Source organism: Pelophylax lessonae, assembly GCF_965119305.1.
Source record: "Pelophylax lessonae genome assembly, chromosome: 11".
Taxonomy (NCBI): domain Eukaryota; kingdom Metazoa; phylum Chordata; class Amphibia; order Anura; family Ranidae; genus Pelophylax; species Pelophylax lessonae.
In genome coordinates, this window is record NC_138778.1 from 178,862,340 (window position 1) to 178,886,014 (window position 23,675).

General features: G+C 46.1%; 1 protein-coding gene across 1 annotated transcript in view; it reads right to left on the reverse strand.

Moving 5' to 3' along the window:
• Nucleotides 1–2,732: 2,732 nt before the first annotated feature.
• Nucleotides 2,733–23,675, reverse strand: part of DBF4B (DBF4B-CDC7 kinase regulatory subunit) — a gene marked incomplete at its 5' end in the record, with an annotated part of 48,475 nt that continues 27,532 nt past the window's right edge. Inside the window, one exon of the mRNA XM_082272406.1 lies at nucleotides 2,733–4,743. Within this exon, the coding sequence (XP_082128532.1) occupies nucleotides 2,934–4,743 (1,810 nt within the window). The 3' untranslated portion in view covers nucleotides 2,733–2,933. The remainder of the gene's footprint in view (nucleotides 4,744–23,675) is intronic.

The window sequence follows — 23,675 nt, forward strand, 5'->3', positions numbered from 1 at the left end:
CAACTTTTGGAGAAAACGCTGCTGGACTGACTCACAGACCAGCAGGACGGGCGACCAATCACCTCCCTAGGCTGGGGGATGAACAGCCAATCACCTCCCTAGGCAGGGGGATGAACAGCCAATTGACTGGGCAGCCAACCACCTCCCTTGGCCTGGGAATGAACAGCCTATTGACTAGCGAGAAGTGGGCGTTTGTTTGCCTGAGGGTTGCCGAGTGCAGCCACTTCGTTCCATTGGTGAGAAAGCCCAGAGATGAGGCCAGAGCTGTTGGTAATGAGCTGCGCCACATGACCATGTTCTGTGCTATGGTGATAGAAGGAGAGGTGTGTATGGGCAGAGGGAGCATGATGGGCTACATGAGTGTCACTGCACCACTGCCATACCACAGCATAGGGGGTGGTGAGCTGCAGAGGGGGAACCAGACATTTGATGGAGAGGAAAAAGTGGTATGAGCTGTATGGAGGGGTGGGATTCATGGTAAGGAGGTGTGTTATGAATTACATGACGATGTGTAATGTGTGTGTGATGTGGTCGGACAACAGAGAGGTGTGAGCTCAAGGGCAATACATAATATACGCTAGAAGTTTACAGTGTGATGGAAATGTGCCATGTGCTGCGATGGATGTTGGCACTTTAAAATAAATAAGTTGGTATTGTGTCGCGGTTTTTGCCATCACTGCACTAGAGGGTGGGAAGACACAGTGGGGCTGATTTACTAAAACTGAAGAGTGCTAAATCAGGTGCAGCTGTGCATGGTAGCCAATCAGCTTCTACAATTAAAGTGTTATTAAACCCACAGCAGTAAAAATCAGTCTGTATCTGCAGTAAAGTATGCTGGTTATACTCACTATGGAACCTAAGGGGTTAATTATTCGCATTGTGTATAACGATTGTGTGATCCCGTCTCTCTAATCCTCCCCTTCTTCTACAGACTCCAGACCATTTCCAGGTAGAACAGGGCATTAGGAGTCAGGCTGCACAAGCTCAGTTTGGTGTGCATTGCTAGAGCTTTTTTTTTTCTTAGGGGAGAGTGCATGTGATCAGCAGAGGGCCAATCAGCGCTGTCCAGGCAGAGGGTCATGGGAAAATGAAAAATCCTACAGCTTTAACCAGACAGTAAAAAGTCACAAACATGACTGCCCCTAACTGCTGATGAGAAAAGGTATTAACAGTTTATATTTACTAAAATAACTGCATTGCCATGGTCTGTGTACTGTGGGAGACCAGATATAGTGAATGCAGGGACCTGGGTTTAGTAACACTTCAAGCCTTGACAAAAAAAAAAAACCTGGAACCAGAGTGGTTTATATGCAGAGCTGCACCAGATTTTGCACTCTCCAGTTTTAGTAAATCAACCCCATTATTTTCACCTAAAACCATTTAAGACCATATGGAGATTTCACGTATGCCAACGCTGAGTCAGAACGGTGTTTGGGTGCAAAATCAACACTCTGATGTGATAAAAACAGAAATCTGCTCTGGTCTTGGGGGTCTTTAAAAAGGTAAAAAAAAAAAAAAAAAAAAAAATGTCAACTGCAAAAAAGAAGTGCAACAAAGCTTGCACTTCTTTAAATGTTGTGCCTTCAGTTTTCTGGACTTGGGAGAAATCGAACACAACAGCGAGACACCAAACGCACTCCTTTCAATGGTCTTATTTTTAAGGCCTGGTTCCCTAGCTAAACATTTAGCTTAAGTTATCAGCAAGTACCACAGAGTTCCTTGTTAAAAAAAAAAAAAAGCAACTACTGACCTGTGTTAGGGGACAGCACTTATGAAAATCAATACTAGCTTACATCAACATACGGTATCGAGGAGAGGGTTTATGTAACCTTTTGAAGGATAGGGAGGGTCTGGTAGCTCAATAAATCTACGATGGTCAAAAACAGTCTATGCTATAAACTATACCTATGCTGGCAATAAAACGAATTATCTGCTGTTCACATAAAGACAGCTGGAGCATAACAGCTGGTATCTCAAGATGCCTAGACACAGCTCAAGCTTTTTCCCTAACACTCCAGTAGCACTAAAATCCATTGTGATGTAATAATGCAAAAATCATCCTCGTCTGCATTATTGGTTTCAAGCTCAGCCCCTTCTAGGCTCTATTGGACAGGGAGGCAGCCCGACAGGGAGGCACAAGGAAGGTCATCACCAGGCATTAACTTTCATGGTAAAATCCCTTGAATGGCATTTCGGAGTGCTTCAGACAGCTGAATTTGCATTCCAAGTACAAATTAGGAACATTTATATCAGTGTAGATTTTATTTTTTTGGTTGCTACAGTACTAGGTGTGACGGAGCTGTACTCAGTGATCCTATTCTTCCCATCCTACTCTCTAGGGAAGAGATTGTTTTTTTTTTTTACAAGCATCTTGATCTTGGCAGGCTTGGAAAGCAGACATTTAAACTCCAGCTACAACTTCTCTGAGCCATTAAGAGTCATTAGGATGCATTTAATAGCTGTGGGTAGAAGCAGAGGGCTCACCGGTATATCTATCCCGGAAGGAGGGAGGGAGACTGTGAGCTAGAGACATACTTATTAATGGACTTAACGTAAGCAAGGCAAATACACAAGGGGGGGATGGATTTAAGGTTAAGAGACTGAAGCAATTGAAAGAAGATAAAGGCCAAATCTGATATTCTGATATAGATTGTTTTTTTTTTTTTTTAAGGAACTTCTATATGTCTGGGACATCAGTGGTGAGATCTCTGCAGTGAAGTCCAAACACCAACAACCCCCCACTATGGCCATTATGAGGGGAACCTCCTCTGAAATGTTAATTTTAGATCATGGAGAACCGAGGTCAAGAAAACCTTGCTGAGATAGAAGCTAGGTGAGGGATTCAACTAACTAGTGTCCTCCAATAAAAAAAAAAAAGCAGTTTCAGGTAAACTTTTGTCATTAGTTAGTAGAAGTTCTTTGTCAATTCATTCCTAAGATGCCACCTGACTAAGATAAAGGTCATAAGATGTGTGTGCCAAAGTGACAGTCTGTGTGGTAGAATGAGACCCCAAGCTCTGGTCCTGGGCCAGCACAGAGCCAAGCTCTCTCCCATACCAGCTCTCATCCAGATTGACCTGGGCTGTACATAGGTCTCCCAGTTGGGCACCTTGTTGGTGCTTACACTGTTTCTGAGATAGAAGTCCTGAATCCCAGTCTGACTCGGAAGAAGCATCATACTGGATGAGTTTTGGGTTAAAGTAAGGGTTGGGAGAATCGACAGTGCCCTCGTTTGTCATAGATTTCTTCTCTCTTTTCATCAAATTGGGGAGACCATTTGCAGCATGCTCAAGTCCAGAATTCGGAAGCTGGTGAAAAGCCCACGCAGGCAGTGACAATGGTTTGCATTGATAGGGCTGTCTCTTGGCAGGTGGGGGACTTGAGCAGCTATGCTTACGTTTACCTCTACAACAGTCTGTAGTAGATTGTAGTTCACTTTGCTCTGGACTGCCACCCTCGTTACCCAGTGTTCTAGAGTGGTGTGTTACTGGAGGGCTTTGGTACAAGGGTATTACATTTAGATTATTCTGCTGTGGTTCACTTGTTTCGTTGTCTAAAGGTGTAGTGTGGTGTACCACCTTTGCAGGGTCTGCGGTGGCTTGGCTCAATAGTATCACATCTTGGGCACTAGCCTCATTCCCTGAAGACATGGCACCATGTGGTACTGGACTGTCTACTAAACTTTTGACCAACGGTATTACATTTATCTGGTTCTGGTCTTCTCTATCGGAATTATTTGTCAGAAGCGTGGAGCTAGGGGGGGTTACCACTAAAGTGTCTGCTGGACCTTCATACAAAGGGATTACATTTAGATGTTCCGAAGATAAAGCTCTACCCACTGGTGTATGCAAGCTAGCAGAAGCATTTAATAAAGGGTCATTCTGGTCAACAGATAGTAGCTGTTCATGCAGTCTAATGGAGCCCAGCTGTACATTTACCATTGCTTCAGCTTTCCTCTCTCCAGCTGGCAGCTGTACAAGGGCATCCAGTAAATTAACCCCACAAAGACTTCCAGTAGAAGATTCTGCAAAGATTTCTTGGTGTTGTTCCCCAACTTCCAACACGGACATCTGCTCTACCAGTAATTCACTATGGTGGGCAACAGCAGTGTTATTGACCTGTGGGCCAGGAACTGAATCTTCCAATACTGATGCATTGTGGGCTTCACACGGGCGTTCAGGACCCAGAGCACTGTGTGGATCTACTAAGGGGCTGAGGAGCAATGGTGGGGCAAATGTTGCTAGTGCATTTGCCATAGTCAGTTGTGCATGTTGTCCCTCTGGAGGAATAACCAATGACTGCACAGTATATACAGAGGTTAACCCAGCCTCCTCTGTGTACCAGGAGACCTCCGTGACCACATCCACATGAGAAGCTGCTTCGGTGTCACATATTTCTTGCATTTGCTCCTTGCACTGTATCAAAATATTATTAGTGTCTTCTGCAAATGGGTGCCTCTGGCCTTTGCATTCTACAGGGTCTCCATCATCCTTGGTTACATCCATATCCTCTTCCCATTCACTGGGAGAAGCATTCTTTACAGGCTGTCTTTGTCCCATGTCCGGCATGTGTTCCTCACCCACATGCGCTGCACAGTTTTCTTCCACAGGAGTTATAGCCCCATTTCCTTCACGTAGCACCTCAGGTACCAGCATCTTACTCTCCTCTTTTAAAACAGAAACCCGAGCATCCTCAACGTTGAATGGGCCGTCAGCAACAACTCCCTCCATGAAAGGCATAATCCTTAAGAGATGGGGGGAAAAAAAAAATCCAAACTATAAGAACACTGTATTGCGAGAATATGGCTAGTATCGCATGCAAGCGCCACCCACCACCACAGCAAACCTAGTAAAATTCACCAGTGTCCACCTAATGCCTGATTAGTAAGTACAATTAATTTTCACTGCCCATTATTTTGCAGGCTGCTTGCTTAAGTTTTTTTTTTTTGGAACTGTCTTTTTATTGGATTTTGATAAAAAAAAGGCAGATAAAACATACATAGCAGAACATATGGTATAACAAAAAAGTTACATCAAAAACAAGACATTCTTGATTGGTACAGCTTAAAAAGAGTTGGTACAGGCTATTAAAGGTTGCCAACATTGCATGTCAACAATCAAGTTCACAAGTAGAAATCATGTCACCTATGTCAGTTTTCAGTAAGCGATGGGATGAGACAATGGTTTAACGCTCAGTAACAGTATCAAAGGTTTAGCACATACAATGAAAGTACAGATTTTTAGTAGTACATATAGTACAACATTAGTAACGAAAAATACAGGAAAAACAAAGTGTAACATGAGTAACATACAATGAGTAACATACTACACACCATCTCAGAGGTGCCGGCTGGCAAAGGTCTGGTTGGTGTAAATTGGGTGAATCCTCAGGGAAGGAAGAGTATTTTTATTATTTATTTGAAAGGACAGAGTTTAAAGGGAGCCCGACGTCAGGAGAGACAGATGGTCATTGCCAACGTTTACTTAGTTTTGATTGTGTATGTTCTGGAGTAGACATCTAGTACTCTTTCTTCACTATAAGGGGTGTCACTAACCTTGAGCAGTTATGTACATATCAGAAATTTACCAAGTAACGAATGCAACTGTTCCAGGTCAGGGACTTCCCTTGTAGTGAAGAAAGAGTAAAAGAAGGTCTACTCCAGAGCATTCACAATTACTCTTATTTCACTACAAGGGGACTCACTGACCTGGAACATTTGGGTTCACTACTTGGTAAATTTCTTATATGTACATAACTGCCCCAGGTTAGTGACTCTCCTTATAGTGAAGAAAGAGTACTGGATGTCTACTCCTGAGCATGCACAATCAAAACCAAGTAAACATTGGCAATGACCACATGTCTCTCCTGACGTCGGGCTCCCTTTATAATAAAAACAAAACAAAAAAAAAAAAAAACTCTTCCCTCCTTGGAACAGTTCTATACATACGTAATTAACCCAAGATTAGGATGACCATCCCAGAGCATGCAAAACCCAAAACAAGTAAGTTGTAGCAGCTCCTATATATCCTCACCTTGATAGGTTAACTTTAGAATGGAACCTCAGTTAAAACATTTTTTTTCCTGTGCAGAAGTTTTAAAGTGTAATCCCAGTTATTACTGTGTCTCCAACTAAGGCCAGCCATACATGATATGAATCTCCTGCTACGAAGTTTCCTGCTAAAACCAGTCAAGATTAGAACCATTAATGGGCATGTTGAATGTACCAAGTTGATTAATCAATCAACTTGGGTACAACCAGTCTGCCCCATTCTCTTGCGATTATCCTAGCGGCTGCTATAGCCGCTCTAGCGATAATCACCGTTTTCTACCAGCAGGAACGGCTTCCCCCGTCAGGAGAAAACAATTACCCGGCAAGAGGGATTCCAGCAACACTGTTTGTGTTGATAGAGGAATCGAGGTTGCAGGAAAGAAATTCGCTCCATGTATGACCGGCTTTACCAAATCGGTTTCATTTGCAAAAACAAATGGGAGCCACAATGCAACCTCAAGGCACCTTTTGAGGAGTGTGACCCCAAACTATAAACTATCAAAGTTACCCTATAATGAGACAGCAATACACAGAGGGCAGGCTCATCTTGAGGTAGCCCTATGAATCTTTAAAAAGGTACAACAACACATCAGAAGCCCAGACATTGCCTTTACAAAACAAGCGAAGGCTTCCTGGGTGGGTGCAAAAAAAAACAAAAAAAAAAAAACAAATGGCAGGTGCTTTGATCTGCCTAAAAATAGCTATAGGGAAAGGATTGCATGGGCAGGGCAATATACTAAAGAGTAGAAGGGGTTGCCAGCACTCTTAAGCTAGACAGCCAACCTAAAGGATGCATATTTTTATTTTTTCCGAAATTTGGGAAATCTAATGTATGGCAAACCAAAAAACTTTGAATTATCTTCAGCCTTGAAGCCAACTCCATCTTAGTATGGGCAGACATTAAGCAATTTTCTTTTCTTCAACTCATAGTGCAAGGAAAGAAATTGCTTTATTCCCTCATTAACACAGTCAGTGTTGATAACAAACAGCAATTACCATAAATGACAACTGTAAACCTCAATACAATTTTAAGTCAAAAATTATGCATGCAGTAGAAAGTTTAAGAAACTTTGTTAGATGAAAAACCATGCAGACCCAATGTCGCACAGGTCACTATGTTGCCTGGACTGTTCCCATTCTTTGGTCTACAGGATGCTGCAGGGGTTCGGTTACAAAGCACAGCCTATTTCTGGAAGTGTGCTCCACTAGCCAGGTGTAGGCAGGGGGTTTGGGTCTGGGCTCACAGCCACGGGATGTGGATTCTGGCCAAATAAGCCATCAGGACCATGGAGCGGTCAGGGAGGAGGGAAAGCACACTGACTGCGCACTCTATAAAATAGCAACGAAGTTACACTAAGTGGAGCTAGCAATGCACTTTCTGCTTCAGAAAGGAAATTCAACTTCCAGGATGGCGGATGAAAGCGGACCTGTAGCAGAATAAAGGAAAAGTTGAAGGGTAGGCAGACATTTTTCTATCATATACTAAGGCAGGCCATAGACGATTCGAATTTCGTTCGAAAATCGTAAATGGCAGTGTTATCGAACGATTTTCGTATCGTTAGTGTGGTATGTAAAACGTTAGATTTTCGTACGACAGCAAAAATTCACATATCCAACATGTTGGGTTTTTTTGCGAAAATCAGCCGAATTTCGTATCATTAGTGAGTTGTATGATTTCGCCTAACAAAACACAGAACAGTAGGGAGTGTGTCCAGTAGAGATGTGGTTAAAAGGCACAAAAAATAGTGTTTTGTCGTACGATTTTTGGCTCACATTGATGGTACACTCGATGATGTGCACGAGTGCCGCTTTTGTTTATCGAACGATAAATCGTACGTAATTCGAATCGTCTATGGCCTGCCTAAGATGCTCAGTTTTGAATAGGTGTTAGCATTATTACTCTACCCCAGGCATATGAATAAAGTAGTTCAGGCTGTGAAAGTTTGTCATCACTAAGTGTACTGAAGGTCTAATGGAGATGGTCCAATGGCTTTGGTACCTCTTATAATTTAAGCTGCATTCATGCCACTTTTCTTTAGTACAGGTGCGTCTGTGCTGCAGCCAGACCTTCAATAAAAAAGTGACTTTTAGCATAAATAACCCCTATGAAATGCACATTAAAACACATCGGGTATTTACTAAAACCGTTCACAGCCAGAATCTGGAGAAGCTGAGCAGAGTAACCAATTAGCAGCTAACTTCAGCTTGTTCAGTTAAGCTTTGAAAATAAAGGCTCCGTTCATACTTGTGCGACTTGTGATGCAATGTTGGACACAGAGTCGCATGACAAATAGCATCCCATTGTTTTCATTGACATGCGTTCGTATCTAAGCTAAGGTTCCTGCACTACTTTAATGAGACTTAAAGAGGAAGTAAACCCACATACAAAAAATGAGATAAAATAAAACCTGTAAAGACAAAGGCATAATGAGCTAGTATGCATCGCATACTAGCTCATTATGAAATACTTACCTTAAAACGAAGCCCCCGCAGTGCCACCTGCTCAGTGACAGGGCAGCCGACATGTCCGGCCGTCCTGCTTCCTTGTCCGCATCCTCCGGCCATCTGATTGGCCGGGGGCGCGATTACATCACTCCCACGCATGCGCGTGGGAGCCGCCGTTCGCGGCATAGGCTCTGAAGGAACGGCACGGGTGGCTGTTCCTTCAGAGCGCATGCGCCGATGACGTCATCGGCTGCATGCACTGTAAATATCTCCTAAACTGTGCATGTTTAGGAGATATTTATAGCACCTATAGGTAAGCCTTAATATAGGCAAAAGCATTTAAAGTGGGTTTACAACCTCTAAGTGCGTATAAAGTCACACTGAAAATTGTGGGAGTTTGGATTCGCACAAACGTCAATGGAGCCGGAGGCTAGAAGTTGATTGATGTGCTGCTCCAGATTTTTGGCTACTCCAGTTCTTCGTAAATTTCCCTCTTTGTGAATGTAGTGCAGCTATTGCAAAGATAAGATGCAAGTGCTGAGATGGTAACAAGCAAATGACAAATGTCTACAGTAGGTCTTACAGTGGAACTATAGTTTATTATGCAATGGAGGATGGTAAGAAGATAAGCAAACGCACCTCTCTCTCCCTTTCGTTCTAGAAATATATTCATTTGAGGGCACTTTAAAAAGAGTAAACAGTTGTGGGACTCCCATTTAGAGACTGCCATCTTGCTGTCTGTCATACTGACACTGTTTTTAGCATTCACTGACCTGGAACAAGTATAGAGACGGGGAATTCTGAAACTCATGTTTCAAATCTGTGACTTTCAATGTACTTAAAACCTGTAAACCGGCATTTTCAGAAAGATGCCAGCAATGGCGGTACCAATACTTATCAGGTGAAGGCTTTCTATATGTTATGTCTCCATAATTTAAAAGCCCAGTTCTATCCAAAACATTTTCTCATACAGTGCTGTAGGGCTAGAAGTGTGTATTCTTCTCATTTCTTGTCCTAGTGACCAGGAGGTAGGACAGGAAGTGATGGAAATTTTCCCCCATGGTGGCAACAGAAGCAACAAAGTACAAATTTTTAGTAGAGTTAGGATATGTTGCGAGGGCATTATTTCTGTTTGTACTTTCCTTGCTTCTTTATCCATGTTAAAAAGTAAAAACACTACAGTCTGGAGGGGTATTTTAAGTGAATCTGTGGCCAAGGCTTTGGATCAGCCATAACCGTATGACCACTCCCCATAACCTGTCAAGACATGGACTCCATTAGACCTCTAAAGGAATACGGCGATATCTGGCACCAAGCAGCCAGTAGCAGATCCTTTAGGTCCTGTAAGTTGCAAGGTGGGGCCTCCATAGATATGACTACACAAGCCACCGGTCGCTCCCCATGTTCCTTAATGAGCCTTTGCCACCCATGACCTGGTCACAGACTTCTCCTTGGACTACTTTTGTTCGGTCCTGACCACTGCAAATGGGAAAAACCTGCAAGAGCTGCAGTTTTAGAGTTGTCGGTCGGCTAACCATTACAATTTGGTCCTTGTCAAGGTCACTCAAATCCTTACGCCTGCTCATTTTTTTCTACCTTCAAGATATCAACTTCAGGGACATTTCCCACCCACTATTAGATGCCATTGTATTGAATTGAGATAGTCAATGTTATTAATTTTACCAGTCATTGGTCATAATGATATGGCTGATCAGTGTATATTCTTAAAGCGGAGTTCCAGGCGTTTTTGTGTTTATTAAAAGTCAGTGTAGCTGCTGACTTTTAATAAAACACACCTGTCCCCACGATCCAGCAATGTGGCTGCCTGAAGTCTCGCTCCTCTCCCTGTCAGCAGTGCCGGCATCACTAGTGTGGGCACCAGGCTGTGACAGCTTGCAGGCTTCACAGCCAGGTGCGCACTGCTCATGCACGAGTCGCACTGCGCTTCGTGAATGCCTGGGCAATCTTCTGGGACACCTCACATGTTTTTCAGGGAGGAAGGGGGAGAGTAGAACTTCTGTTCGAAGACGCCTATGTGGCCTGAGCGGGAGTGGGTACCTGTCAATTCTAGGTAACCCCCCCAAGAAAAAAAAAAAAAAATATTTCAGGGGGTCAGGAGCACTTAAAGCAGAAGTTCCACTTTAAGCAGCAGTAAAGTCCGCTTTTTCAGTTGTACCTACAGGTAAAGCTTACCTGTAGGTATGGTGAACATTTAAGTGTGCACCGTTTAGGGTATATTCGTATCTGTAGCAGCCAGGGACATCACTGGCACATACACACTACGCTCTGAACAGACAATACTCTCGAGTGTGCTGTTCGTCCATTCATGCCATGTGCATGCGCAGGAATGTCACCATGGCTCAGGAGTTCAAATGGCTGGAGCCTACGAACCCAGTATGAAGATCGGGTGAAGATGGAAGCTTCGTCAGCGGTGCCAGCGCACCACTTGGGGGATCCATTTCACAGGTAGAATCTTTGATACTGTGCTAGTATAAAATGCATATTCGCACATTATGCCATTACCTTGCAGGGGGACTTTTTTTTTTTTTTAACAACTTTATTACCGATTTAACCAGCAGTACATGAGCCTTAAAAACAAGCTTTAGCTGACCCCCTGGTAATTCACTACACTGGGGCATGATTCTTATTTAAAGTTCACAGCAGAAGCACTGAAACTTTCCAAGTCCATTCTCCCAGCAGGTCAGCACCCCCCCCCCCCCCCTCCCCTCCTGCTGAGTTACTTGTAAGCTCAGATCCCCCCCTCTCAGAAATGACTCAGCAGCTCAGCTCTCTAGCTCCCTGCTTCCAATAGGGAATCTGTAGCTTAGCTTTCCGTTCCACCTTTCCAGCAGTGCTTTAGCAACTCAGCTTCCCTCCCAGCAGTGCCTCAGTAGCCTTCTAATGCAGGACGTATACATTTGTTGTAAATTGGACCCAAACTTTACTTAGCTCATATAGATGGTCCATCAGAACATTAACTCCTCCTTACTGTGAAAGGGCACAATAAGAAAACACCATTATAAAATCAATATTGTTTTTTTTGTAGCTATTGTAGAAGAAGAAAACAGGCAGAGATGTTCCGTGCAGAGCCATTCTCAGAAGACAGGCAGTAAAATTACCTCAATATAGCCATCAATTGTGTCATTTGTCTGATGACTGGAGGCTGCCTGGATACAGCAATGCACTGTATACACTAATCTTAACAAAATGCAAGTCCGGCTAATAGAACTGAATTCTGAAACATAGCGAAGGTTCAGCTCACGGTAATTGAAAACTGGCGGTGGAATTTATACACGATTTATTCCTGTACTCCCAATGCTCACTGACTTAGGCAAATAGGATTCACACAGAAAACAGCAAGTCAAAGACCCGCAGGTTTATAAAGTACAGTTTTTTTGTAGAAATAAAGGCTCATTTTTTTGATTTGGATGAAGGGGGGTTGTCCATTGGGGAGATTTTCTTTCACTTCCTGTCCCCTAGTCAAAACTGGAGGGATTTCCTCTGGTTTCCTATCCAAAGCTACAAAAAGTTTTGCCTTTAGTTTTACTGTGAAGCACAACTCAAGTCATTTTTTTCATTTTGCAAGTGTAAGAATTACATCATCCACGTTTTCAAGTTTTTATTTCTGCCTGGGATTCCCATTGCAGACATCAGTCTCTTACTTCCTGCTCCTGTGACACTCATAGAATGAAATGGGGGTTATAGACAAAGTAGAAGTTCAGCCTACACCTAACTTTAAACATACTTGCAGCCACATTCTAAAATGAATCCATCTAGCCCTGTAAAGAGAAAATATATATAATTTTTTTTTTCGCTTTACTTATCTGTTCTGCAGCTGCTCCGGTCCCACGCTGAGCTGCTTCTCCATGTGGGAGTGTGCAGGAGAGGCAGCCGATAATGTAAGCCCCATGATAACCCTATGGGGGGCATCTCTTACCTGGCATTTCCCAGCCGCTTTCAGTTCTCCCCTACACACAGCATCCGCTGCTAGAGACCGGACCAAAGCTTCAGTAAAATGTATGTATAGCAATTTCTTCTTTATAGGGTTGGATAAATTTGTTTAAGAATGTGGCTGCTAGTAGGTTTAGCATTAGATAGGTTTTAGGATTTTAGGTGAATTTCCACTTTAACAGAGACAGGAAGGCATGGGCAGCAATAAAATCATTGTATAAAGTAATGACTTTTACTCCCTCTAAATGCTAAAAATGTTTTGTCATTGCCAATGCAGATGAGATTTTCCATCACATCCTGTTTTGACAAAAGTGAAGGAAATTGTCAGAACAGGATCTTGACTGCAGTTGGACCTTTAGCTCACACAAAGATCTGCACTGACAAAGAGCACTAAAGCACATTATCTGTTACTTTGTACTAGGGATAGACCGATATTTTTCAGGGCCGATACCGATATTTTGGTCACAACGTATTGGTATCGGCCGATATTTTGTACATTTAGAGTTTTGAAAAATAAAGACAATTTTTGACACAAATCTGACACAAATCTGGTACTGAACATGTTAATTTTTGTTTAATGCTTAATGGTTGGCTACCTGGCACCCTGTGGTGGGTGGCTGGCTGATACAGGGCCTGTGGGCGGCTGTCTAGCACCCCGTCTGTGGGTGGCTGGCTGTCTGGAACCCTGTGGTGGCTGGCTTGCTGGCACAGGGCCTGTGGGTGGCTGGTTGTCTGGCACAGGGCCTGTGGATGTGGGTAGCTGGCTGGCACAGGGCCTGTGGATGTGGCTGGCTGGCTGGCACCAGTGTTAATTTTGGCAGCAAATTTCAATTTAGTTTTAGTCTTAGTCTTAGGACTAAAATGGCATTTTAGTTTTAGTCCCATTTTAGTCTTCTGCAAGTGTTTTAGTCGTATTTAGTCGACTAAAACTCCAGTATATTTTAGTCGACTAAAACGCCCTACATTTTAGTCGACTAAAACTCATTTTAGTCATCTATAATCAAATGGGTGTAGTTCAATTGTAATTTGTAATGCATTATTTAAGCATTTCTCTACAATTTCCAAACTCATTATATACTACTGCTGGTCCTGGAGTGAAAAATCGAATATGTTATTATTTATGCTGTGAGCATGCACCAGTGTTAATTTTTGGCAGCAAATTTCGATTTAGTTTTAGTCATATTTTAGTCTTAAGACTAAAATGCCATTTTAGTTTTAGTCGTATTTTAGTCATCTGAATTGTGTTAGTCGACGAAAACGTTTTAGTCGGTTTTAGTCGACGAAATTAACACTGGCTGGCACAGGCCCTGTGGATGTGGCTGGCTGGCTGGCACAGGGCCTGTGGATGTGGCTGGCTGGCTGGCACAGGGCCTGTGGATGTGGCTGGCTGGCTGGCACAGGGCCTGTGGATGTGGCTGGCTGGCTGGCACAGGGCCTGTGGATGTGGCTGGCTGGCTGGCACAGGGCCTGTGGATGTGGCTGGCTGGCTGGCACAGGGCCTGTGGATGTGGCTGGCTGGCACAGGGCCTGTGGATGTGGCTGGCTGGCTGGCACAGGGCCTGTGGATGTGGGTGGCTGGCTGGCACAGGGCCTGTGGATGTGGGTGGCTGGCTGGCACCAGGCTGCTGTGGGTGGTTGTATGGCTGTGATACACTCCAACGAGACTAGTCCCGACTCCAGACGAGGCTGTCCAAGGCGAGGGAGGCAGCCTAAGAAGGCTTAATGACGTCACAAAAATATCGGCCAGTTTCGGGGCCGATACCGATATATCGGGGAAAGTGCATATCGACTTTGCCGATAATCGGTCTATTCCTACTTTGTACTGATATGTGCTGTTGCACATAATCTGTGCAGCACAGCATGTAATGGGTAAATATAGGCGATCATTTATCTATATGCACATAGAAATCTTAAATACAGATTTTAAAACACCAGCAAACTCATAAAATAAAATAAAGCTGATTGGAACGGATAATACAAGCAAACTCTAGGTAGTAAATTAATAAAGACACAAAAAAAAGTTAAGGGAATCCATATAAATAACTGAAACTGTTCTTCGTATATAACCACTTGCTGACCGCCCTATAGAAATGTTACTGATAGATTATATATCGGCACAGTGGTGTAGTGGTTAGCACTTTCACCTAGCAGCAAGAGGGTCGCTGGTTCGAATCCCAACCACTACCTGCCTGGAGTCTGCATGTTCTCCCTGTGCCTGCGTGGGTTTCCTCCGGGTACTCCAGTTTCCTCCCACACTCCAAAGACATGCTGGTAGGTTAATTGGACCCTATATAAAATTGGCCCTACTGTGTATGTATGTGAGTTAGGGACCTTAGATTGTAAGCTCCTTGAGGGCAGGGACTGATGTGAATGTGCAATGTATATGTAAAAGCACTGCGTAAATTTACAGCACTATATAAGTACCTGAATATATATATATATATATACATATACATACATATATACACACATATACATATACACAGTGGGTACGGGAAGTATTCAGACCCCCTTAAATTTTTCACTCTTTGTTATATTGCAGCCATTTGCTAAAATCACTTAGGTTCATTCTTCTTCCTCATGAATGTACACATAGCACCCCATACTGACAGAAAAACACATAATTGTTGACATTGTTGTAGATTTATTAAAAAAGAAAAACTGAAATATCACATGGTCCTAAGTATTCAGACCCTTTGCTCAGTATTTAGTAGAAGCCCCCTTTTGATCTAATACAGCCAGGAGTCTTTTTGGGAAAGATGCAACAAGTCTTTCACACCTGGATTTGGGGATCCTCTGCCATTCCTCCTTGCAGATCCTCTCCAGTTCTGTCAGGTTGGATGGTAAACGTTGGTGGACAGCCATTTTTAGGTCTCTCCAGAGATGCTCAATTGGGTTTAAGTCAGGGCTCTGGCTGGGCCATTCAAGAACAGTCACGGAGTTGTTGTGAAGCCACTCCTTCGTTATTTTAGCTGTGTGCTTAGTGTCATTGTCTTGTTGGAAGGTAAACCTTCGGCCCAGTCTGAGGTCCAGAGCACTCTGGAGAAGGTTTTTGTCCAGGATATCCCTGTACTTGGCCGCATTCATCTTTCCCTCGATTGCAACCAGTCGTCCTGTCCCTGCAGCTGAAAAACACCCCCACAGCATGATGCTGCCACCACCATGCTTCACTGTTGGGACTGTATTGGTCAGGTGATGAGCAGTGCCTGGTTTTCTCCACACATACCACTTAGAATTAAGGCCAAAAAGTTCTATTTTGGTCTCATCAGACCAGAGAATCTTATTTCTCACCATCTTGGAGTCCTTCAGGGTTTTTTTTTAGCAAACTCCATGCGGGCTTTCATGTGTCTTACACTGAGGAGAGGCTTCCGTCGGGCCACTCTGCCATAAAGCCCCGACTGGTGGAGGGCTGCAGTGATGGTTGACTTTCTACAACTTTCTCCCATCTCCTGACTGCATCTCTGGAGCTCAGCCACAGTGATCTTTGGGTTCTTCTTTACCTCTCTCACCAAGGCTCTTCTCCCCCGATAGCTCAGTTTGGCCGGACGGCCAGCTCTAGGAAGGGTTCTGGTCGTCCCAAACGTCTTCCATTTGAGGATTATGGAGGCCACTGTGCTCTTAGGAACCTTAAGTGCAGCAGAAATCTTTTTGAAACCTTGGCCAGATCTGTGCCTTGCCACAATTCTGTCTCTGAGCTCTCAGGCAGTTCCTTTGACCTTATGATTCTCATTTGCTCTGACATGCATTGTGATCTGGAAGGTCTTATATAGACAGGTGTGTGGCTTTCCTAATCAAGTCCAATCAGTATAATCAAACACAGCTGGACTCAAATGAAGGTGTAGAACCATCTCAAGGGTGATCAGAAGAAATGGAAAGCACCTGAGTTAAATATATGAGTGTCACAGCAAAGGGTCTGAATACTTAGGACCATGTGATATTTCAGTTTTTCTTTTTTAATAAATCTGCAACAATGTCAACAATTCTGTGTTTTTCTGTCAGTATGTGGTGCTATGTGTACATTCATGAGGAAGAAGAATGAACTTAAATGATTTTAGCAAATGGCTGCAATATAACAAAGAGTGAAAAATTTAAGGGGGTCTGAATACTTTCCGTACCCACTGTATATATAAATAAAACTGTGCTTCCGCCTGCAGGGGGCATGCGTGCAAGCCACTGGGGGCCCGCTTCTGCTTTGATAATTTACAGCTAAAGCTGATCTGCGGGTGCCAGGCACTCCATGTGCTCTGGCACTCGCCAATTGTCAGCAAAACAGAGAACTGAGATATGCCTATGTAAACAAGGCATATCTCAGTTCTGACAGGGGGAAGGGATGTTTTCTGGGTCTCTTCAAAGCAGCACATTGTGTACAAAAAAACTGGCCAGGCGCACAGTTAACCCTTTGATCGCCCTAGATGTTTAACCCCTTCCCAGCCAGTGACAGTGCATATTTTTTTTTCCAATGATCACTCTATTACTGTCACTGGTTACCGTAAAGTGTCAGTGTCCGCTGCAATAATGCAGTCCTGCCATAAGTCTATCATCGCCGCTATTACTAGTATATATATAAAAAAAAAATTATATAAATATACCCCATAGTTTGTAGAAGCTAGAACGTTCACATAAATCAATCAATCAATATACGCTTACTGGGCTTTTTTTTTTACCAAATAATAAAATATGTAGCAGAATACATATTGACCTAAAATTGATGAAGAAATTCCAATTTTTCTTTCTTTTTTCTTTCAATGTTTTATAGCAGAAAGAAAAAAATATTTTTGTAAAATCTTACCTGTAAAATTCCTTTCTCCGAGTCCTCCGACAGTCGCCACCCTCTTCATATTCGTCACAATGGGGTATTAGACTTTGCTCCGAAGGAGTAGCTAGGCAACAGAATATGTCAATATAAAAGTTTTAACACATCCCACCCCCAGGGGGTGGTCCCCTCAGTCAATACCCTCCCACTTCCTGTATCCATACTCCAGTTTCAGTGGAATAGCAGTAGAGAGTACAAACAACCCCAAAAGAGGGGCGGGGGCGGCGACTGTCGGAGGACTCAGAGAAAGGAATTTTACAGGTAAGATTTTACAAAAATTCAGTTTTCTCTTACGTCCTCCGACAGTCGCCGCCCTCTTCATATTCGTCACAATGGGGACGTCCCAAAGCAGTGCAAACATGAGGGGTGGGAAACGCAGCCGCACCCAAGGCAACGCCGTCTCCACAGCAGAGAAAGGAACCTTACCAAAGGAAGGAAACCATCTGGGCAACAGAAGAAAAAACTTGCTCAACAGAAGCAAAAAATCCCAGGAAAACAAATAACCTAGGGATAACAACATGTATCCCAAACAGCCAAGAAGCCCATACAAAAGGCTCTAAGGAACTGCCGCACTAAGAACCTTGCGGCCAAAGGAAGCATCTGCCGATGCCTGAACATCCACTCTGTAGAATTTCGTGAAGGTGTGAACGGACGACCAAGTCGCCGCCTTACACACCTGGGCCACAGAAGCCCCATGACGACAGGCCCAAGACGTACTCCGAGATCTTGTAGAGTGCGCCTTCACAGGCACAGGGGGAACTTTCCCCTTCAAAGTATAGGCCTGTTCCACAGTCTGTCTGATCCATTTGGCAATGGTAGAGGCTGACGAAGCCAAGCCCTTCCGAGGTCCCTCAGGAAGGACAAACAAGGAATCCGACTTGTGGAAAGATTCAGTCGATTTCAGGTAAACCCTAATCGCCCGAACAACATCCAAGGAATGCAGCTCCACCTCCTTCGGATGTTTGGGCTTCGCGCAGAGCGAAGGCAGGACAATGTCCTCATTGATGTGAAAATCCGAAACTCTCTTCAGAAGAAAAGAAGGGTTGGGTCGCAAGACCACCTTATCCAGATGAAGGACCAAGTTTCCGAAACCCTACGAGCCGAAGTTATCGCCACCAAAAAAGCGACTTTTTTGGACAACATGGACAACGAGATCTTCCTGATCTGTTCAAAAGGAGCGTGTTGTAACACGGACAGCACAAGGTTCAAGTCCCAAGGAGGCAAGGGTGCCCTCCTAGGAGGGACCAGATGTCGCACCCCTTGAACAAAGGTACTAACCAAAGAGTTAGACGCTATAGGACGCTGAAAGAGAACGGCCAGCGCAGACACCTGACCCTTGACCGTAGCCAACGCCATACGCTGGTCGACACCCGTCTGAAGGAAGGACAACACCCTAGACACAGAGTATGTGCGAGGTGAAAACCCCCTGGACTCACAAAAGCGAAAAATAGGCCTTACAAGTACGGTGATAGACCTTCCCCGAGGAAGACTTCCTCGCGTTAATCAAAGTGTGAATGACCTCCGGAGAGAGACCCCTATCCTTCAGGACCTCGGTTTCAACAGCCAGGCCGTCAAAGCCAGCGACTGTAAAGCAGGATGGAATATCGGCCCTTGAGACAAGAGATCTTCTCGAAGAGGCAGACGCCAAGGAGCGTCGACTGCCAGGTTCAGGAGATCCGCGTACCAGGACCGGCAAGGCCAGTCCGGTGCCACAAGAATCACCGCGTGTGGTTCCGAGTTCAACCTGCGAAGGAACCTGGGCAGCAATTGAATCGGCGGGAACGCATACAGCAGCCGATACTGGTGCCACGGGGCCACCAACGCGTCGGACGCGTCTGCCCGAGGATCGCGCGTCCTTGCCACGAACCTTTTTACCTTGTTGTTCAGACGAGACGCGAACAGGTCCACTTCCGGAAGACCCCACTTCGCGCACAACATCTGGAAGACAGCCGGGTGGAGAGACCATTCCCCCTGATCCAGGGTCTGGCGACTCAGATAATCCGCCTGCCAGTTCTCCACCCCCAGAATGTGTACCGCCGCAATCGCCGGGACATGAGTCTCGGCCCAAGAAAGAATGTCGGCCACTTCCCGAGCCGCTCGGGCACTCCTGGTGCCCCCTTGGTGATTGACGTAAGCCACCGCCGTGGCATTGTCCGTCTGCACCCGAACCGGACAGCCGCGCAGCCTGTCCGTCCAGCGGTGAAGGCAGAGAGTTATCGCACGCAACTCCAGAATGTTGATCGGAAGGGAGGATTCCTCATCCGACCAAGTCCCCTGGGCGGACAGAACGCCCAGAACACCACCCCAGCCCGACAGGCTGGCATCCGTGGTGATCACCGTCCATGAAAGAGGACGAAAAGACTTTCCCCCCGACACCGCCGGGGACTGGAGCCACCACAGAAGATCCCTTCTGGTGCGACGGCTCAACGAAATCTGGAAATCCAGAGACTGCGGACGCCCGTCCCACTTGGACAGAATCTCCGCTTGGAGACCCCTCGTGTGAAACTGGGCAAAGGGAATCGCCTCGAAAGCCGAGACCATCAGACCCAGACACCGCATGCACTTCCGCAGGGATGAGCACGGAACGTCCCTGAGGGACTGGACTTCTCCCTGAAGAACCTTGATTTTGTCGTCCGGTAGGAAGACCTTCGCTTGGACCGAGTCCAGGATCATTCCCAAATAGGGAAGACGAACCGCCGGGCACAGTGTCGATTTTGGATAATTTATCGTCCAACCAAACTCCTGCAGAGTCTGCATCGTGACGGACAGATCCTTCTCCAGACCCTGGCTGGTCGCAGATCGAACCAGAATGTCGTCCAGATACCCCAGGACAGAGATGCCCTGGGCCCTTAACAAGGCCAGCAGTGGCGCAAGCACCTTGGTGAAAACCCGCGGAGCCGAAGCGAGGCCAAAAGGCAACGCCACGAATTGGTAGTGATCCTCCGCAATGGCGAATCGAAGGTACCTCTGGTGACCCTCGAAAATGGGGATGTGTAGGTACGCATCCTTCAGATCGATGGAGGCCATGAATTCCCCCGGAACCAGGGCAGCCACCACCGACCGCAGAGATTCCATGCGGAACTTGCGAACCCGCACAAAGCGGTTCAGAGCCTTCAGGTCCAGAATTGGACGAACCTTGCCCTCCTTCCTGGGTACAGTGAACAGATTTGAATAGAACCCCCGAAATCTGTCCCGATGAGGCACCGGGACCACCACTCCCTGAGCTCTCAGGTCCCGCACCGCCAGGTGCAGATCCCGCAAACGCTCCGGAGACAGTTGAAGATTTGAGGGAAAAAATCTGCTCTCCGGCCGAGAGAGAAACTCGATCTTGTAACCAGATCGAACGATTTCCTGAACCCACCTGTCCCGAACACGGGCCAGCCAAGGTTGTAGAAAACCGAGCAAGCGTCCCCCCACCCCAGAACCGGGTGAGGGCGCCCCTTCAGGCCGCACTGTTGTGGGCAGCGGATCCGGATTGGCCGGACTTCTGCTTACCTGTCCACGGCTTCTTTTGAGAGCCCTGACCTTTGAACGGTTTGCCCTTAAAGTGCGGCCGAAAGGCACGAAAGGACCCCTGAGAGGGCCGAAAGGAAGCATGCTTCTTACCAGGAGCCGACTTGGCCTTCTGGGATTGGGGTAAGAGCGTGCTCTTACCCCCAGTGATCCCCTTAATCAGAGTATCCAAGGATTCGCCAAACAGACGAGAACCGTCATAAGGGAGATTGGCTAAAGTCTTGCGAGAAGATTGGTCCACCGACCAACACTTCAACCAAACCAAACGGCGAGACAACACCGCCACACCGTGTACACGTGGGGCCAACGGGACCATATCCAAGTCCGCATCGCACAAATACATGACACCCTGATGGATTTGATCCACCATGTCCAATGTCGCCTGCGGGGCTGAGTCAGCCACCAAAACGCGTCTAAGCACCTGCGTCCAACTCGCGACCGCCTGAGCCGCCATAAGGGAAGCAAACAGAGCTTTTAGCATAGAACCCATAATAGAATAGGTATGACGGGCAAGAGACTCCAGCCTCTTGTCTGTGGCATCCCGGAATACCGGGGTATCCTCAGCAGGAATCGCAGTGGACTTATTCAGAACCACGATCGCGTGATCCACAGGAGGTGGTACACACCAACGCTCGTCAGTAGCGGGCGTGAAGGGATAACGCAGTTTAAACCTACTGGGTACCGCAAAAGGTTTGCGAATATTACGCCATTGTTCCTTAACTGCGCTCTGAAAATCATCAGTGCAGGGAAAAACCTGCGATGTTTTGCGCCTTCTCTTTGTCCCATAAGCTGCCAAAGCAGCCGGCGGACACGGTTCATCTTGCAAGCGCAGCGTTTGTTTGATGGAAGCAACCAAGTCATCCATGAGTGCAAGCTCTTCAGACGAGCCAGGGGGAGAATTATCCACCCCTTCAACCTCAGCCTCCACCTCGGACCCCACAAGATCCAGGGAGGAACGGGACCCCGACAAGGAGACCCCGGCCATATCAGCCCCCGCACCATCACCCTCTGAACCAGAGGAAATTGAAACTCTGGACCTTTTTGTGGATTGAGCAGCCACCAACATTTGCACCTGGGCAGCAAGATTAGCCACAATCACAGCCAAATCCCCCCCTGGGGGAGAAACAGCAGTCCCCTGGCTACCCACCAATGTGGCAGGAAATTTGCCCTCCTGAGAATCCATTGCCCCACAAAATGTATGCTGACAAGAAAAGGTTAACTGCCCCCTTAACAAGCGCGGCGAGCGCAGCCCACCGACACACACACAAGCCTAATGAGACCCCCACAAGGAGAGCACAGAAAACAGGCAATGGATACAGGCAGATAGAAAAGTTAAAAACCTGAGGGGACCCCTGTAGTAGCTGCTGCTGCGATCGGTGCACATCAGGAAAGAGGAAGTGATGCAATCAGGGCGCTCTTGTAAAGCCTATGAGAGGCTACAAGAAAATGGCCGCCCGCATTGAAAACATGCGGCTGGGGCGATGCAGGCAAAATGGCGGAGCTTGGCGCCGAAAACGCCGCTCCCCCGCTCTGCGATGTAACACATCACCCATGTAAAAATCAACATGGCAGGTCGCCGCAGCGACCGCTGTACAGTGCCCCCAACATGACCAAAGGCATGCCCCACAGCACACAGCGCTTCACACAGTAACAGGCAGACACACAGAGCCACACAGCCCCCCCTCCTGCAGCCCACAGCGTGCAGGCAGAATGACAGGGAGCCAAATAGTGTGAATAGAGGCAGGTTACACAGTCCCAGACTGCCACCCCCCCGACAGACAGGTCCCCACATAAGTACACTTACCTTCTAATGACGCGGGGGACCCGCACAGGCGAACAAACCGCAGCACATGAGGCAGGGAGAGTCGCATCCAGGACGCACGAAACCGGGGTTAAGAAACCACACAGCGTCCAGTGAGGTAGCCACCTCACCAAGCATCCCTGCACCGAACAGGGATGGGTCGTTCACTGTGCCAGGAGCGATACCTGGCTGAACGCTCGATGGCAGGCCGGGAAAACCACTGACCCACAACCTGCGACCAGGGGGATCAGCCCGAGTCCCAGCCCGCACGAATCCTCTTCATCAGAAGAACTAACTAACGCTGACAAAATGAACAGCTAAGCAAACAGAGAAAAAACTCAAACAAAATCAAAAAAGAATAGAGAAAAGGCTGAGACAAATGCCCCAGCATAGAGACATCCAGCTACTCCTGACAAGCTAGACATTGAAACTGGAGTATGGATACAGGAAGTGGGAGGGTATTGACTGAGGGGACCACCCCCTGGGGGTGGGATGTGTTAAAACTTTTATATTGACATATTCTGTTGCCTAGCTACTCCTTCGGAGCAAAGTCTAATACCCCATTGTGACGAATATGAAGAGGGCGGCGACTGTCGGAGGACGTAAGAGAAAACTGGATTTTTGTCTTACCGCAAAATCCTTTCCTCTGAGGTTCACTTGCGGACACAGCTCCATATCTTCTTAGACCCTTGAGCTATAACTGCTTTCTCCTCAGGAGTAGGACTAAGCGGAAATACATTTAGCTACGCCCCTGGGGCAGTCCCAGGAGGTATACTCCCACATCCTGCTATAGGACTTCAATTTAGTAACAAGCAGTGTCAGAAGAATACATAACCCAACACAACAGAGGGGCGGATGCTGTGTCCATCAGTGAACATCAGAGAAAAGGATTTTATGGTAAGACAAAATTCCAGTTTTCTCTTTCATTCACTGACGAACACAGCTCCATATCTTCTTAGGCCCTTGGGACGTCCCAAAGCAGTGTCAATATGAGGGGGTGGGAAAAACACAGCAATACATAGAATTCCCAAAAAGGGCTAAACCTAGCCAACCAGGTAAACCAGGAGCTTAACCAGTAAAAAGTTCACCCTCAAGAGGCAGGA